Below are 19234 nucleotides of genomic sequence, written 5' to 3' on the forward strand. Positions count from 1 at the left end.
GGACAGGCCTCAGTCAGACCCTCCCTGAAGGACAGAGCTCCTGGCTTGCAGCCCGGCAGAGGCTAAGCAGGGTGGGAAGGGACATTCCATTATAATATACCAATTAACACGTGGGGACTAGTTCCAGAGAGGTGGACAGGCAAATGGTTGAGATAAAGACAAAAGTAGGTACGACCCCTACCCAGCCACTGTTCTCTTGGACATCTAAAGGTAGAGGAGTCACTGTACCATGAACAGTGTCTGGAGTCACTGTGAGGTTCAGCATGAAACTCTTGGGCCAGAAGGATCTTCCGCTCTCCAGAGCTGTCTGATATTTAAGTCTGTCCTTCCTTTTTCCATAAGCTCTGGGGAGGTCAGAGGAGCCAACCTGCCAGCTAGTAAAATTAGCAGCTGGGCTTTTAAAAAAGGGGCACCCTGGGGAGCTGGGTACACTGGGTACCAGTTTACAGGCCAGCAGCCAGGGTGGGCTGAGGTACCCGCCTTATAGACCTGCATCAGGACAGTCCTCACACAAGGATTCAGGGGGAGGGAAGGACAGGGCTGTGGATATCAGGGATGAAGGGCCTTGGGTAGCAGACAGCAGGAGAATAGCCATGAAAGAAGGTGCAAGGGGTGACTTTGCTATGATGATCTCAGAAGCAGACTAGACCCAGCCCCTAGGCTGAACTGGCTAAAAGAATAAACAAAGAACTTGCTAGCAGCCTGGGGCCACTCAGCCCAACTTCTACCGCTTCCTACTCTCTACTTAAGACTCAACTGAGCTTACAGGAACCGTTGTTCGAGCCATAGAGGTGCCTTGTTCAGAGATGGCAGAAATATTACATCCTATCTATTACCTTGTGCAGTGGGCAGCTTAGAAAATTATTTGGGATGAATTTCACCAGTTTGAAAGAGGGTGACAAACTTTTCATCATGGGGCCAGACAGTAATTGTTTGAAGGTGAGAGTTTTCGACTCTACGGGTGCTCCTCGTGTCTTCACTGGACTGTGTTACAAAAGTAGCCACATTCGCGACGTAAAGGGACTTGCATGGCTTTTAATTGCATGACAATTAAATTTTGAGGGCAATGAAATTTGAATTTTGTATACTTTCCATGTGTTGCAAAATATTTTTTTTTTTAGATTTTTTTCTAAATTAATTTGAAAATGTGAAAAACTATCTTTTGCTCCTAAGCCATACCAAAAGAGCAGCGAGCCACTCTGGCCCATGTGCTATAACCATCAGATAGATGGTTGGGTAGGTTCAGTGGTGTCACCCCTATGCCACGGGAAAAGGGTTCCACAGGGAAATAAGAACTGAAGCTGCCCTGGCCAGTAAAATGGTTCCATGGGTAGAGGGGCTTGCCACCAAGTCTGACCACCCATGTTCAATCCCAGAGACCCAAATGGTAACAGAAAGTAAAAAAATTAACTCTTAACAAGTTGTCTTTTCACTTTAATGTGTGACATGCCCTACCCCGGAATATGATATGTGAATAAATATATCTTTTTAAATTTAAAAAAAAAAAGGACTAGAAGTTTGTGTGAGTCAGAAGCTTTTTACTCTCCTGCTCCAGATGCCTCTGTAAGCATCTATAGGCATGGGCAATCTCCAAGATCAGGTAGGAAATGAAGTCTGTCCAAGGTCCCAGAGAATCATTTTTATCCCAAAGCATCTCTTGCATTCAGTGCCACTTAATTAAAGCAATGAGGATTCAGCTTGACCAATTGTCGGTAGTTATGTCAGAATACAACTGCGAGCATCTCTAGCAACAGGCAGCTCGCAACCTGAGGTGGGAGCCTGCTCAGTGCAACCGCTCCCGTGACATAATCTTCCATCTGAATAAATGGTACCAGGTCACAAATAACACAGTGTCATAACTCCGGTGCCTCTTCTATCAAAGTCAAAACAGTAACTTAACCATATAAAAATATAATATATCATCTATGATTTCTTGACTAACACCAATGTACTAACACAGGATAAAATAAAGAGGCATAATTTAAATTCTAGTAGTGAATTACTATGTGAGTCGTTTGACCCAATCCCACCCCCACCCTTAAGGGTGTTCATGCCAATAAAACCTGTTGGCTTCCAACAGGACAGAAGAGAAGCAGTAACATATCACTATCCATAATACAACTCCCAAAGATTCCTATTCTTTCTGCTCTATAGAGTAACTGTTGATGCTGTAACAGTTTTAGGTAGCTTTGCCAAAAATATGAAAGGATAAAGAATGGATGTGGGGAAGAGAGAAGACAATGGACATGTGCTGTGTGCAAATTTGCTACCATGTTTCACTGATAAGGGAGAGGGTACACACAAGAGACACAGCCCTTATCAGCGCCCCCCCCCCCCAATGGTAAGTAATGAAGGACAGTAACCCATGTCACACAGCAGATTCATCGTGCCCACATGCACCCCTCCTCGGGTTCACTGATCAAGTGCCATGTTCAAACAGTTCAGCAGACACAGCACAGCTACTTCACCCCATTAACCCAATGCAGTGACTTCCGCTTGAAAGGCATGCTGAGCCTGGATTTTTCTCTTGAGCCCCTGAAGATAAGAATAAAATGCCCCGGGTTGGGTATACAATGTGTCAAATGATACCCATGTGACCTATTTAAAATGAACAATAAAGGGTGAGACTGGCATTTTGTTTCTCCATACATTGATAAAGCCTCCCCTAGACATGAAAGCAAATAGCAAATGTTTTCAGTTGGTGGAATTATATTTGCATGTTTCCTGGAGCAACGTTCAAGTGCAGCAGCATAAGCCAGTGGGAAAATGAACTAACATGAACGATGCTAACAGCTTTATCTTTGCCCAGGGAGCCAGTTACTGTGTTGGGGAAATCAGTCTTTTAAGAGAATCACAAAACACTGCATCAGTCATAGATTTGACAGAAGGTTCATGCAATGCAGTCATGGCTCAAACCTTGAGGTAAAGCTACTATTAGCCATAAGACAGATTTCTTAGAGAGACAGTTGCTCTCAGATCAATGGAGATGAATGTGACTATTCAGAAACGAAATGTTTGTGGAGATTGGGGTAGGGAGCAATGTGTTTGTATGTTTGTGTGTGTGTGTCTACATCTTTCTTCCTTGTAGAAGGAATTCTCCACTACTGTTACTCTTATTCTATAAGACTCTCATTCCTACCTTGTGATTGCTTTATAAAGAAAGAAGATAAACTGTTGCTTATGAAAGAAAGCACACGGGCCCATCACCCGCTTCTGTCAATAAAGTTTTATTGGCACACACATTCCAAACAGTGTAGATGTTTGTGACTGCTTTCAAATCAAAATGGCAGATGAAGTAGTTAACATGGAGTCTGTATAGTTCACAAAGCCTAATAACAATGTTCACAACAGGAACATTTGCCAAAATGTTGAACTAAAATATCTATATTGATTTTAGGTTTGTGAGTCTATAAATTACAAACAAACAAAAGCTGGTCCATGTGTTTCTTGCCCCCTGTCTTGAGATACCACTTCAGTCTTCAAGGGTTTAATCTGGCTCACAAAAAATGTACAAAACACCTAACAGCAGACACATACGTGCACGCATACACACACACACACACACACACACACACACATACATAAATTAGGAAAGTAAGGAACTCAAGACAGAGAGAAGGAAAGAAAATGGAAACAGAGAAAAGTGTGAGAAATGAGCCCACATAAAATCCAAACTTGGGTTTCTCTATGTTCCTGTAGGTCAGACATCCTTGGCTCACGACAGCCACCCAAGAGCTATTACCCCTTTTCCAACTTAGAATAATCATGGTGCTAGCCGACAAATCCATGATTTCTAGTGAAAGCAGCTTATTTAATTTCTCCAGGAGTGTGTGCCTGAAGTAAATTAGGTGAAATGTAGGCAACGTGATCCTCAGCAACGCCCAAGTATTTGGGAAGAATCCTAAAGACATCTTCCTTCACATTGAAGTCTCACTGAGTGTAGGCCAACTCCATATCCTAAAATGGAACTTCTCAGCGATTCTTCCAACATGTTCCAGAATTCTAAAATAAGCATGTACTGTTCTACGATTGTCCATCAGCATCTGTGGGAGACTGCTTCCAAGACTCCCTGTGGGTATCAAATCCAAAGATGCACACGTCCCTTATATAAATGGTGTAGTACTTGCCGAAAGCCTACGCGCATCCTCCCGTAGGCTTGAAACTATCCCTAGATTACTTGCAATACTTAACACAGTGTAAATGTGATGGAAATAACTGCTTCACTATGTTCATTAGGGATGACCAAAAAAAAAAAATGAAAGAAAGAAAGAAAGAAAGAAAGAAAGAAAGAAAGAAAGAAAGAAAGAAAGAAAGAAAGAAAGAGAAAAAGAGGACAAACACATTCAATGAGTTGCAATTTTGCCCCAATATTGTTGATAGGTGATTGATTGTGTACATTGATGATGGACTTGCAGACAGAGAGACCCAATTTTACTTTCACAGTCATTCATTAGGAGGCTAGGGAGATAGCTAAGTGGTTAAGAGCTAGTATGCAGTAGGCATAAGGACCTGAGTTCTAATCCCTAACACACCTTGGTGGAAAGCCAGGCATGGCTCCATATTTCAACCCTGACATAGTAGAGTGGGAGCAGATACAGGCATAGCACAAGAGCCCCAGGGTCAAGCCAGCCTAGCCCAAAGGGTCAGTTCTCAGTTCAGAGAGTCCCTTTCTCACAACGCAATGTGGAAGAAGACACTGGGTGTCCTGCTCTGGCCTTTATATCCAGCTGTACAGGTACATAAGCCTACATATTCATAAGCATATCACACACACACACACACACACACACACACATACACACACACACACACCACTTTGCTTTTCATTAAAAATAGTCTTTAATTTAAAAAATGAAACCAAGGAAGAGACTACCTTGTCTGCATGGCATCACTCTGTTAACCTATGGCTCAGGCCCGTGTTTCAGAAGAGAGCTCCACCCATCAGCCTCTCTGGCTTTTGTTTAGGATGTGTGGTCCTAAGGAGAGAGACTGAGACCTGAAGCATTGCAGTCAAAGAACCGACCTTTTTGGGGCTGAGGCCCAGCTGAATACTGCTGACCACCTGCCATTCCTGGGATGGAACTGGACAATTATTTATTTAATCCAACAGTATGTGTAACTCACATTTGGCTTTGTTCGTTTGTTTTTGCTCACTGTTTTGTGCCTGTATGGAGTACACAGCCAGAGCTGTGAAGAAATTACCATTTATCAAATGAATGTGGTACTTAGCCAGATCAGTTGTTACAGATAATCTAGGCTACTTAGACAATCCTTCCCCAGCTAGACCTTACCTACCATATTCCAACCTTAATAGTCTCGCCTGCAAGCTCCTAAGCATGCATCAAAGAAAACAGATTGAAAACTGAGAAAGAGAACTGGTCCCACTGTCACAGGGGGTAAACATCTGGACAGCTCAAAACAAACACAGCTTTGGGCTCAGAACATGCAGGGCAGCTCTGTCCTGTGTGCTGGTAAGATCTGTGTTCTGTACAAAGCCAGGCTCTGCGTTCTCCTGTGCTGCAGGGATCCATCACTTCAAGGGGATCCAGCACCTTGGCAGGACTTTCTTCAAGGAGACCAGAGATCAGCTGACATCTTGGACAGCCCTAAGCAAAAAGGATTGGGTTGAACCTGCTTCTACCTGTGAGGGTTAAGACAGTCAAGACTGGGGCCTCAGACCTGACTGGGTCTAGAACTGTAATAGTAGATCATCGCACTCAGAGCAACATTGGGTAGTGACTTAGAAATGGCTTTGTCCTTACCTAGGCAGTCATAATCCAGAAGGGACACTGAGCTGAGCCTCTGAGGTCTATAGAGCTACTTAGCTGGCTCTGCCACTAATAGCTGCTTTGCTTTCTATTTTCCCAACAAAATCCCTCCCTGAGCCATGATTTGTCTCAGTTGTCAAGGAGAAATAGATTCTCTGGTAAGATTAGCTTACTTCCTTGTGATGAGCCCCCATGTTAGCTGTAATTGTCAACTTGCCACAACACCGAATCACTTGGGAAGAGAACTGATGACAGATTGTCTTCTGTGGGTTGGCCAGTGGACATGTCTCTAGGGAACTGTCTTCATTAAATTAAATGATGTGGGAAGACCTGTCCACTGTGGGCAGCACCATTCCGTAGGCAGGGGCTCCCAAATGTCCAAAAGGAGAAAGCTAGCTGAGTACAAATAAGCAACCAAATGGGCATGATGCATTTGTTCTCTCTCTAGTCTTAAAGCCTCCTGAAGTTCCTGCCACCTTAACTTTCCCACAGTGTGAACTGTAACCTGGAATTATGAGCTGATGGAAACTCCTTCTCCCCTAAGTTGCTTTTTTGTCTGGGTGTTTTTATCATGGCAACAGGAATGAAACTAAAACACCCTTCAACCCAACAACTATGTAGGATATGTGAGTGGATATAATGGCACAGCCCATGCCTTTTCAACTGATGGCAAGGAACAAGGCTGTCACAGTCCAGGGCTCACAAGATGCTTTCTATAATGTGGTTTATAGTACATCATTAGCAGTTTGGATGTATTTGGGTAGTGCTTGGCCTTATGCTCCCCAATTGTACAACACCACTCCTATCTACCTCCCTGACCTCGTGAACTACCTACACTTCAAGCCTCGTCTTCCCTAGCTTGCCATCACTAAGGTAGCAGCTCACTATCCTAAGTTGTCTCAGGAGCTATCCCTCTGAGTAGCTACCTCCGCCCAGGTGGCTATATGGCAGACAACCACAGTACCCCACTGTCAAAATCTTGACACTCTAGAAACTCTGCCCAAATTCATTAGTTCGGTAGTCTCAGGCCAGACAAGCTGTCTCCAGGCAACCTTCCAGGCCTTCTTTGAACTCAATGCGTTGGCCTTCTTGGCCCTTGGCCTCATTGGACCAATCTCCAGAGTCCAATGATGTACCATGTGATGCCCATATAACTTGCTTTCCTTGAAGACATCATTTCCTCCCTTCGGCTTTCAAGATGCTCATCTACTTTTGAAAGGGGAAACTAAAGAGTAAGCAAGCTTTCTGTCTTAGCCACTTTTCCTAGCTGACCGCTGACCAACCAAGAAGTCCTTTTCTCCCTCTGGTCAGGATTTTTGTTGTTTGTTTCTAAAGCAAGATATTGATATGTAGCACAGGCGTTCTTTGCACTTGTGATTTTCCTGCCTCAGCCTCTCAAGTCCTAGGGTGCACATCACATTTAGCCTTTCTTCAGCTTTTTTTGGGTACTCATCATTAAACCTGGGGCCTGATGCAGGCTAAGCAAGAACTCTACCGCTAATGTCCGTGCTTATTTCCCACCTCATCCGACAAGAGGACTGGCCCAGAGCTGGATCTTGGAAACCCTCAGAGGTTCTGATGAACACACTGGCACTGGCTGTGATGGCCTTGGACAGGTGCAACTATGACAATATTGCCAACCCTGCCAGCCTGTGTCTGCCATGGCTGTGGTGACATACTTTACACTGGTGAACTATCACGTGCTGTATGAGCTCACTGAGAAGCTGACTGAAATGGGGCTGCTCCTACCCTATTTCAGACCTAAGCAGGTTTGTCTCAGAGAGCCCTCCAAGGCTCCTTTTCTGCGGTGGGCTGCCCCCACAATCTCTGTGACAGGGAGGGTAAAACAGGCTGAGAGTAATAATAGATGTCACACTAGCAATAATGTAGTACTAGTAGTGGTAATGGATATTACTACTGCCCATCCCATAATAAAGTACCTATAGTGGGAAGGAGAAACTGGAACATCAGCCGTGAGAAGCTTAGCCATGGGATGGGGGGGACATTCAATTTGGGAATTCCAACTGACTGTCTCAATTTTCCCAGTTTATGTCTGTCATGTCTGCTAGATATTTTGTATACCAGTTTAATGCTACTTGGATATCTATACACTGTGTGCTATTTCCCCTTTAACTTTGGCTTGTGTTCTTAAACTTGCTCACTCAAAATACAAAGTATGGCTATCATATATCATTCTCATTACTATACAGAGCAGCCACCATATATATGGAAGGCATGGCCTCACCCCTGTTGCACAAGCATATGCAGACCCAGAACCCAACCTCACTTGTCTCTAGGGTAAAGTCTATCCAGATCTCTGTGTGAGAGAGCAAAAGCAACTACCTACAGAATCAGACGAGGGGAGAGATGACAGTACCCTATCCCCTCCAGCAGCAAGCCACATGCAAACCCTCATCAGATCCTCTCTTGGTTCACAAAGGTCCTAAGTGTCTTCGTGTCTTCCCCCCTTGTAGCAACTGATCTGGCTAGTTTCTCTGTCCTCCAAAGTGTCAATGTCCACTTCCCCTCTCTGTAAGTCAGCCTTCAGCTAGTGCCAAAGTAACTCTTTGGCCTAAGCTCAAAGAAGCTTCCTTGGATCCCAGGGTCCTGTTCTCCCACCAGGTTATTCGGCTGAGTTCTGCAGGCAGGGCATGGAGTGTCTTCCCCACTCCCTCTAGCAGGCACCTATCCCAGACACTGACAGTAGAGACTCTTCTCCCCTTCTTCATTCGCATTCACCTCCTCACTGAAGAAGCAGTTTCCGGGGGAACTATGCATACTACCCCAGGTCCCAGCTTGATCTTTGATCCAGTAACTGATGAGGTCCCTGCTTATTCTACCTACCAGCCAATTAACTATTCACTGAACCCCTACTTCAAGCCCAAGAATGGTGACCTCCACAAAACATATTCTGAAGTCCTGGGGATAAGTCACCTGGATACATCATCAGGAAACTCCTGACCCAGAGAAAACCCAAGAAAGCCACCAGCCAGGGCTGCAATAGGAAAGGAAGCCACCTAGGCTAGGTCATGGGCCTAGCAGGGATAAGGGACATCCCCACCTGCCCAGTTCTTCCCCATTCTTTGCACTGAAACACTGATAGCCCCTGTAGCCCTTTGGCCCCAGCAAGCCTGCCTTAGTCACAATTTTTAACCCAAACCAGGGGCTCACAAGGCAAACCGGTGAGGCCAAGTTCTCTATAAGTAGATAAGAGAGGCAAGATGTGCTTGTGTGAGCCCTAACTGGGGAAGGCCTAAGTCAGAAACAGGGCACCTAAAATATATAAGAGCACTGCACGCATACACACACACACACACACACACACACACACACACACACACAACATACCCCCCTCACATACACACACACACACACACAAACACACACTATACCACACACACAACATACCCCCACATATACACACACAAATATACACTATATCACACACACACACACACTTATACCCCACACATACACATTATACCAACATACACACACATATACACACACAAACACACACATACACATATACACACACACACACCATACTCCCCACACATACACACACACAAACACACACTATACCACACACACAACATATCCCCCACATATACACATACAAATATACACTATACCACACACACACAAACACACACTATACCACACACAAAACATACCCCCCACATATACACACACAAATATACACTATACCACACACACACACACACACTTACACCCCACACATACACATTATACCAACATACACACACATACACACACACACACATATATAATACCACACACACATACACACACCTTGCACATACACACTATACCCCTATACACACATACATCACACATACACACTTTATCCCACCCCCAATACATGCACACATGTATACTAGGAGCAGTTCAGGAGCTAGCTCACACAGTACAGAATAGGACAATGTACCCAAGCAAGTTCTTCCAGTCACTAGATGACAGCAGTAGGAACTTGTACAAACCAACACACACATGAGCATGTGCCTAAACACACACATAAAGTCTCTCTCTCCCTCTCCTGCTCTCCTTCTGTGTGTGTTTCTGTGTGTGTTTCTCTGTCTCTGTCTGTCTGTCTGTCTGTCTGTCTGTCTCTCTCTCTCTCTCTCTCTCATAAGTTGTACAGGTAGACTTTTGAGTCCTGGACTGACAAACTTTGAACATGGTTTTGGTTTATGTTGCTATACCCCACCCTTTATCCTGAGATCATACAGGTATAGTGTGTGCATGAGAGATTTTGTGCCCACATGGGTACATCTGTTTTACTGGCTGAGAAAGTTCAGTGTAACCCATAAGCAGGCTGTGAGTGCACAATGATGGCCTACTGTCTGTAGATGGCCCTGCGCTGCAGGCTTAGATATGTGCGAAGAGAACCACGTTGATCTGAGAGCTCCGTGGAGCACCGGCCACTCACCCCCACATGACCTGGAGAAAACTCAGAGCGTCATCACCTCTCACAAGCAAACCCCCTGTGCAGATACAAGACCACCTCGTATGGGAGGGGCCAGGGACTCACCAGGACTCTGCCAGTCAGTGTCTGGGCAGATATCATCACCCCTGCCCAGTCCTTCACAGATGTCATCCAGCCGACCTCGGCTGCCACCACCTCCTCTTTCTCGTCCACTGGCTTGAGAGTACCATCTGCCTGGCTGGAGCCATTGTTTATCTTCTGGGCCTCCTGGCAACAGAGAGAATCAGAGTTGAGACATAGGAAACAGCGGGATTTAAATCAGATGCTCACCCATAAAGAGTCCAAACCCAAAGAGTTTCCCAGATGAGAGAATGTGGCATAAAGATGCAGAGGTGGGAAGGAGAGATCCCGAAGGATTTTATTTTCTTTAATTTTTTTTTAAACCAAGCTGCGGAGATTGCTTAGTGGGTAAAGCACATTCCATGCATGTGCAAGAATATAAGACTAAATCCTACAAACCTAGGAAGAGCTGGGCATGGTAGAGTACATCTTAACTTCAGCACAGAAAGATGGAGAGTTGAGACAGCAGGCACAGGTCAACTTGCCTGGTTGCATACACAACAGAGACCAGCAAAAGAGAGGTTCTTTCTCAAACAAGGTGGACAGAGAAGACTGACACCCAACTGGTCTCTGACCTCCACGTGCATGCTATGGCTCCCAAAGAATCCTTTTTGTAAAGTTCCATTTAGAACGCCCTTGTGACAGACAGAAGGCTGCACTGTTCTTTGACCACTTCACATGCCTGCCTGCCTCTGGTCACAGAGAAGTTAAGAAGAGTCACAATCTCCACAAAGTCTCTGCATGAGTCACTCTGCCTTCCTAGTGCCAGCCTTCCTCCCTTTACTAATGCCCCACCTTTCGCTCGGCATCTATGCCATTCCAAAGGGACTCAGGACGGCCTCTCAATGATCTAGCAATGATGCAGATAGATCATTCATTCTATCCCTTAGCGCTTGGGCTGGGGAAGAGTCAGATGACCCCTGCCAAGCCAATAAGACTTAAGTATGGTCCGTTTGCTGGGACAGTCAGGGAAACTGAAGCCTTCCCTGAAAGGAAGACAACATGGAGGAAAGATATGATAGAACACTAATGTCATCACCTGAATGCCTTCATCCAGCTGTGTCTAAGGTCCGATTCTTTGAGTTACAAGAGGCAATAAGTTTCCCCTTCCAGACTTGAAATATGCTTAAAGTACAGAGCCTTCAGATATCCAGAGCCCATGTGAAGCTGGTACACATTTGCACACAGTGTTGAACCTTGGGTGCTTGCATCCTTTGGTGCTGGAGGCTTGCTCCTGCCTCTGTTTCCTTATTTTTTTCACCCAGGCACTCTCAGCATCTCACCCACTACCCTCTGAAAAACACTGACTCTCTTCTTCCAATGCCACTGTTTTGTTTCAGTGTTCTCCATCGCTCTTGAACCCTCTATCTACAGTCCATAAGTCACTAATTTATTTCATTTCCATCCCCCGCTGCAACACTGCTACACCTGACATAGCCCTAAGCACAAAGCTAACAGAGTAAATATGAAGGAAATCGGGCATGGTAGCCCACACCTGTAATCTCAGGAGGCTGAAGCAAGAGGATCGTCCACAAGTTTAAAGCCAGCGTGGACCACAGAACCCAAGCAAACAAAACAAAATAAAACAAAAATAACAACAACAACCCCAAGAAATCTAAACTTTGGATGAATGGCTACAAAGAATTCTGAGTATCTGCTCTTTGTCACCTCCAAAGCCCTGGGTTTGGGGACACAAGGTAAAACATAGGATGCTCAGTCAAATCTAAATTTCAGGTAAGTAAATATCTCTATAAATATGTCAAAAATCCATGGTTTATACATACACTAGAGACTCCTCATTCTAAAATCAAATTTCAATAGATCCATACTCAAACACCCACTGAGATTATTAATGCAGATGGAGATGGCAAAAGATGTCAGCAAATTATACTCATCACTTATAATCCTGGTATTCACTTTCAAAGAGACAAACACTGGGGATCATTGTGCTTTGGACTAAAGTGGGACTGGGGAGGGGGAACCGAAGGCAAAGGCAGAAGCCTTCTAGGAGGAGAAGGGTGGGCACAGTGAGACCAGGGAAGTCGGGGAGTGGAGGATTGGGTGAGTTGCTGGTCTTGGGGATGCTCCTGACCCCTGTTTCTCTCCTGCTGGCTGCCCCTGGCTCTGGTAGAGTAGGAGTGAGAAGCTGGGGCTGTAGGACTGGATGAGCATGGCTGCTTTCTCTCCAGTGGGAGCCTTCGGGAAGGAGGCAGGCCTTGGGGCACCTCTGATTTGTGTGACATCCGCTGCTCAAGCCTCCTGGGCTAGTGTCAGTGGTCTGCTAACTCTTGTCCTGGTGCTGAGATTCCAGGGAGGACCGGCAGGATGTGATCTTTGTCAGCCACGGTAGACAAGTTACATAGTCAAAACAGAAATCTAGCCCTCCCACCACTTCAGAGACTGCCCTGTGAGACTGGGACAGGGGCAAAACTGCCGGCTCCCCAGAACGAAACAGTGCCTAATGGCGCATAACAGGGACTCAGTACCAAGTCCCAAAATGTCCCGGCTCCACCTCACATCTGTTATTGACACTGGACTGCACTGGCTCTCAGCCTCGAGCTAGCACTAAAATCAAAGGCACAAGGTGTATTCAGCTACTCGGAGTGCCAGACCTACTCCAGAACCCATAGGTTTATCTGATGTTCATTCCTGAGGTCAACTTAGAGAACCACAGACCTTGTTTATCCCAACTAGATGACAGACATTAACTCCAGAACATTCCTAGAATCCTCTTCAGCCAGAATCACCTGCTACTTTGAGAACAGGCCAGTGAATGGTGAAGGCTAACGGAAAGAAAGACATGCTTTCAACCCAAAAGTTTTTGAGACAGGGTCTCAGGTAACCTCAAGTGCCTTAACTTAGACATGTAGACAACGATGACCTTGAACTTCTGAGCTCCCTTGCCTCTACCTGCTGAGCACTGTGGTTATAGGCACATACCACCACTCCCACTTTATGCAGTACTAGAAATCAGGCTCAGGACTTTCCCTGTGCTAGGCAAACACACTACCAACTGAGTTACACAGAACACCAGCCAACTGGTCTCTGGCTGCCTCCTGGAGGGCCAATTTCCTGCTGCTTGAACCTGGTGTCTCAAAGGACAGACACTTTTCAGCATGGAAAAGGCCCAGAGGCAGGGAGTCCCCTGCAGCCGCCATGGTTTTAATGCATCTATAATTCACTGCACAAGAGGTATACAGCGCATAGCGTGCTATTTCACCAACCCTCTTACCTATTGTTTTACAAGGCATTCATTATTTTAATTGCTTTATGATAGGCAAGGAAAAACACAAACTAACAGAAGATAATGCCCTTGTTATTATTTGCTTACACTAGATGTTGTGAGCTTAATTACCACACGTGGGAGGCAGGACTGGGGGAGGGGTCACGAAGCAGGGAGTTGCAGCAAGCCCTGTGCCAGCCTGCCAGGTTAGCTGGGGGATTCTGTGCTTAGAAGACAAAGTCCCACACCCCTCTATGTTATAATTCCACATACCAGAGGGAAGGGGATGGGACCCGGAGGGCTGAGTGGCCCTGCTGGGAACATGCAGGAGGTGAGAGGCATTAGGGTAAATAGAGTTTATTAGAGCAGTGATGGTCCCCATCTATGAAGTCAGAACTGGTTTCAAAAATTAGGATGTAAAATTTTTCTGTGCATTCGTCTTTCTTAAGCTCTATAGAAATGCAGCAGACATGTGACATTCCACAGACCATTTTACAGAGTCAGTAACTGACAGCAGGTGTCACCTGGGACAGCAGAGAGCCCACGAGGGCTTAGGTGTGCTCTACTCCCTTTGGTCATGTTGACTCTGAGCATCTGCCTCCTTTGTGCAGAGTGGGGAGAAGCACCCCATCTCTGAGAAGGTATGAAAGGCACTTGTTCAAGCAGTGTTCAGTGAAACCCCAATTGTCACAGCTTCCCAGGACCACTGGGCCCTGGGAAGGCCATTGGTCTAGAGTAAACCTCCTTAAAGTGACAACAGAACAGAAGACCTCTGCAGGCCCCAGCAAGACTGTGGGACCCTACCCAGCACAGCTAGGGGAATTCCCACACTAGGCAGGCTAAACCAAGTGATGTCTTAGATGCATCCTGGCTCTCAGCTCCATAGGACCAACCTCTCCTTTCCAAGGAGAGACAGGGTCACGGGCAGTGAGGCAGTCTCTGGGTCCTGGGACTTTGTTTCTCCTCTTTTCTTGCTTGGCAGACTGCTCAGACATGCTTTGTCCTGAATGACAAAGGGCCCACCCAGCTCCCCCAAACTCACCACTTCCCTGAAGAGGACTCTACCACTGCCAAGAGAAGCTGACCTTGTTGTCAGGCAGGGTATCACTGTGTGAACTTCTCCCTTACCAAGAGAGATACGCGTTGCAGACTTTGGACTACACTGCTCCATCCTCAGAAGGACCGACCACCAGACATGGAAGCAGATGGAAAGATGCTTAGCAGAGGAGACAGAAGCATACAGAAGAGGTAGAGAGACCCGTGGGAGCGGGGTGGTAGTGCTGGCAAAGCTCCCACCCTGAGTACTGAGTCTGTGCTACAGCTCCCCCATCCCCCATCACCAGTGTCCACCTTGGGAGGAGTCCCAGTAAAGAGTCACTCAGCTTTCTTTCAGAGGCCCCTGATTTCTATTCCTCTCAGCTAGGCACGGCTGCATGCTGGGCTTGCATCTAACCTCAGTGCTGTGAGGTTAGAGAAAGTCTCTAAGCCAGACTGTAGGCATGGGAAGCTGGGAGATACCTAACATCAGAATGGTCTCAGTCCCCTCTGGTAGGCTGTGGAGCTGCTTTGGACTGTCTGCAGCAGCAGCTGACTAGGATTTGCCTCGTGCTCTAACAGACGAGTAGTTTTACCAGCTGCAGATAATCTCTGTGATTGTGTGAATTTTGGAATTCTGGGAACTTTTTAGAGGGTATATAAATAGTAGGGTCCCTGAGAGGCAGAGTGAGTGTGGTTGTTGGTCATTTAGCGGGGGTTGAATGCTGTCTGTCAAAGAAGAAACAAAAGGAAAGGAATTAGATTTAGGGCTCTCTCTCTCCTATCCTTTTGCCTCTTTGGTCTAGTGTTGGGTGTGAAACTGGGAGGGGGTATAAAGAGTGGAAAAAGAGCCCACACAGTAGCAAAGGCTGGCCCCAGCCTCAGCCTCAGGAGTAGTCTAGGCAATGGCCACCTGGAAAGGAGAATACAGTTGTTGGTTTGTTTTTTTTTTGTTTGTTGTTTGTTTTTTTTTAAAGCTAATCATAATCACTTTGTCACTGTGCCCTTCTGAAAGATCCCCTCTCTTCTCTGAAGACAAATCAGTCCTCACACTGTCCCACCCACTCCTAAATGTCATCAGTGGGTCTGAAACCCACTCCTCTCACTGCAGCTGCATTGGGTTCCCTGTGCTGCCAGAACCATCCAGGGCTACTTCTACATAGAGGCTGTTAGCATTGGTAGCTCCCTCGGCCCCAGGCTCCACACACTCAGCTCCTGGGCGTTGCCTGAGACACTCATCCGATCCCTGACCCTTTCCTAACCACCCTATTGGACATACCATCCCTGGCTAGGTAGGATTTTCATGTCTATCTGGAAGCCAATGTACTTTTGTCACTGCAGTGGAGCTACACAGGAGAGACCACGGTCAGCTTTACAGCTTAAATACTGCAGGCTCCAGTAAGTACAAATCCATTTTAATGGAGTGGAGGAAGAAAGAGGAGGGCTGGGAAGGAGGAGGGTGGGGGAGATGGAGAGGAGCAAAGAAGCAGAAGAGGGAGGGAGACAGAGGGGAAAGAAACAGGAGGGAGAAAGGAGAAAAGAGAAGAGGTGAGGGAAGGAAGGAAGAGAAAGGAGAGGAGAGGGAAGGGGAACAAAGAAGGGAAAGGGAAAGATGGAGGAAAGAGAATGGGGAGAAGGAAGGAGGAGGGGCAGAACAGGGGAAGGAAGGAAGGAAGGAAGGAAGGAAGGAAGGAAGGAAGGAAGGAAGGAAGGAAGAAAGGAAGGAAAGGGAGAACCTAAGAGGAAGAGGGAAGGGGGAGGGGCATGGAAGAGAGCTGCAGGAAATGAACGTCAGTTCTTGGCAGGCACAGGATCTGGCTAATATTAGTAAAAAGCACAGTAATGATAATGACACTGGCTGCCATTATGACCATGATCACAGCAGTCCTATGAGGTAGGTGCTAATGCCCTCATTTACCAGGTACAGGTCTAAGCAGCTGGCCCAAGAAGGCACTGTCTGACAGCAAAAGGAAGGGGCACACAAACCTGTCCTGCCATCTCAGGGACAGATGGCCCTAGGACAGGATGACTATGGGGGTGACTGACTCGGCCAGGGCCTGGGAACGGTCTGTCATCATTCCAAGCGTGCAGGGCAGCCACTTCTGGCACTGCCCGTACCTCAGAGGACCGTCCTCAAGGTCTTTATACCTTGGGAGGTGAGTTAAATCAAGGTGAGAGGAACCCCATCCTTTGTCCTCCAAGAACCAGTCCAGAACCATAAATCCTACTTCAAGGAGTTGAATGTCAAACTGGAAATGAACATGGGTGGCTGACAGGATGGGCAGCCTTCTTACTGAGAGCTGAGATTCACCATACAGGAGATGATGTGATTTAATCCCCTGTCCTTCACATCCCCAGAGGCTCAGCTCTCCTCTTATGAGGCCTTCAGTGTGCTAGGCCTTCCTTTCCCTGGCTGGGTCCTGGATGCCCTAAGGTTGTGATCTGAAAAAAAAAAAATCACTTCTCTGTTTCCCTCTGGACCATCCAAGGGGCTAGATGCATCTCCCATCCTGGGAAACACGTGCTAGAGCCTAGGGCCTTAGTTCCAAGGGATAAACCAAATGATCAACTCTAGAGAGCCTTTGTAGAAGGCAGGAACAAGAAACTTCCATCTCTTGGGCCTCATGGCCCCACTGTGCTCTCACATTTTCCGGGTTTACATAAGAAGCTGCTTTGCTTGAGCCTGCACATACAGACTCCCCTCTGAGTTTTACTGTTCCATCTGCTTAAACCCCTTCCCAGCCGCACTCCATGCTTTCCTCTGCCCCCCTCCCCATCCGTCAAGCTGAGCTAGGCACCTGCATACAGATGCCCTCAGCTGGACATACGGCACGAGGAGCTTCTGTCCTGCCAGACAGATGGTGGCAGTTGGTGAAACTGGACCTGTCCTTGGGAAGACCATAGCCCAGTGTCACCCTGACTGGTTTCTCTGAACAGAAACACCTGGGAATCAAGGAGTAGTGAGTCAAACCCATAGTTCTTTGTCCTAGGAGGCCCAGTCTTATGGGGGGGGGCACAGAGGACCAATGCTGTGGGGACAGGGGAGGGAGGCCCAGGCCTTCTGGCACTCTGATCAAAGCATCGTTGAGCTCTTGCCCCACATCAAGGCTCTGTGCCATTTACACATAAGTGAATGTGACTTTAAGGGAAGGGGAGAGTCTGTAATTTCCATATACCCATTTCAGCTTTATTTCACAAGAATGACCATGACATTCTGCAGCCTGTTTTGGCTGAAAACTCTGAAATATCATGACTCAAAATATCCCCCCAAGGGGAGGAGATACTTCCATGCCTCCATACAAATCATCATGCTGATCCTGTCCCCCTAGGGTTCCCCAGAGCCTACAGTTGGAAGAACTATCCTCCTTTCCTGCCCACCCCACTGCCAGAAATGGAAGAAGAAAGCCCACCACAGCCTCTAGCGCATCCTGGGCGGGAGGACTGCAGAACATGGGCATTTCCCCAGGTACTAGTAATCCTGCATATTAGGGCATTAGGCAGATTACCAAAAGCAGCTCAAGCGTAATGTGGGTGCCACCAGCTGGGGTGTTCGTGGCCGGAGTTCTGTGAATGGATGGCTGAGAGGAGGCAGCCATGGGAAACTCCAGAAGAGAACTAGGGCAGAGGAGCCCTCAGGTCCCAGCCAGAGCTGGTGAGGAAGGGCAGCAGAATTCATTTCTGCCCTTGGGAAACCCACTTATGCATTCTTTTCCTGGCTGCTTAGAATGTTCCTCAGAACGGCTGCAGAGAGGGCTGCAGAGAATCCCATTTTCATTAATGCTTGGGACATTGGATGAGGCCATCCCAAATGACCAGCTGGTGTTCTTGCAAACTATTGGGCGACAGATCCAGGAATGGGGACCTTGTCTAGAGATTTGGAACACAGAAGCTTAAAAATAAGCTCAGACAAAGCCTACTGTTCTAGAGTTAGAATGCCACCAGAGTATACAGTTCACATGCTTCAGGAATTTTCAGCCATTGCTATCCAGGTATACCAGGGATTCTTTCTCCAAAGCACCTGTTTGAACAATCACACTTCAGAAGTCTTTGTGGTAGAAAAAAAGGTAGAGAAAGGCTAAGTGACCTTTAACAAAAGCTCTGGGCCTCACATTCTCATGTCTCAGAATCGAAAGAGCTGTGTAAACTCTCCCCAAGGGTCTTGTCTGGCTCTGAACTACCTTGACCTTGTAGCTTGGATTTCGGGTCCCTCACTGTGCTTGTTCCTGGCTCAGCTCTGCTACTGCATGCCATTTCCCTCACCGGGGCCATGAAGAAGTGGGGCAGGGATCCATCCAGTTCTTCTCAGAGTGCTTGATAAGCCACTCCTATTACTAAAGAGTACAGGGACAGCTGGCCCTCAGAAAATTCTTGGTCCCCTCTATCTCAATGACAGTCCAAGTTCTCCACTTGGTTGTTTTACTCAGCACAAGAGACTATACTCATGAGTAGCCCAACTGATCTTTAAATCTGATCTAGACTAAGTATAGAGGCCGGGTTTTTCTTTCTATCCCATGGTGCCCAGATAGACACAGTGTACCAAGAACCAGACAGGCATTCTCTCCAAGATGCTGGTTGTTAGTATCACTGATGGTCTCTCATGTGACAGCTTCTAAAAATCAACATAGTGCGGAACCTAAA

At 46.7% G+C, this 19234-nt stretch overlaps 1 protein-coding gene across 37 annotated transcripts in view; it reads right to left on the reverse strand.

Moving 5' to 3' along the window:
* Positions 1 to 19234, reverse strand: part of Kcnma1 (potassium calcium-activated channel subfamily M alpha 1) — a 710028-nt gene that overhangs the window by 497694 nt on the left and 193100 nt on the right. For all 37 annotated transcript variants that reach the window (XM_021202810.2, XM_021202821.2, XM_021202818.2 and 34 more), the window contains exon 2: positions 10324 to 10485. In XM_021202810.2, coding sequence (XP_021058469.1) covers positions 10324 to 10485 — 162 coding nt within the window. The remainder of the gene's footprint in view (positions 1 to 10323; positions 10486 to 19234) is intronic.

Source organism: Mus pahari, chromosome 8 (genome assembly GCF_900095145.1).
Source record: "Mus pahari chromosome 8, PAHARI_EIJ_v1.1, whole genome shotgun sequence".
In the NCBI taxonomy this organism is placed as follows: domain Eukaryota; kingdom Metazoa; phylum Chordata; class Mammalia; order Rodentia; family Muridae; genus Mus; species Mus pahari.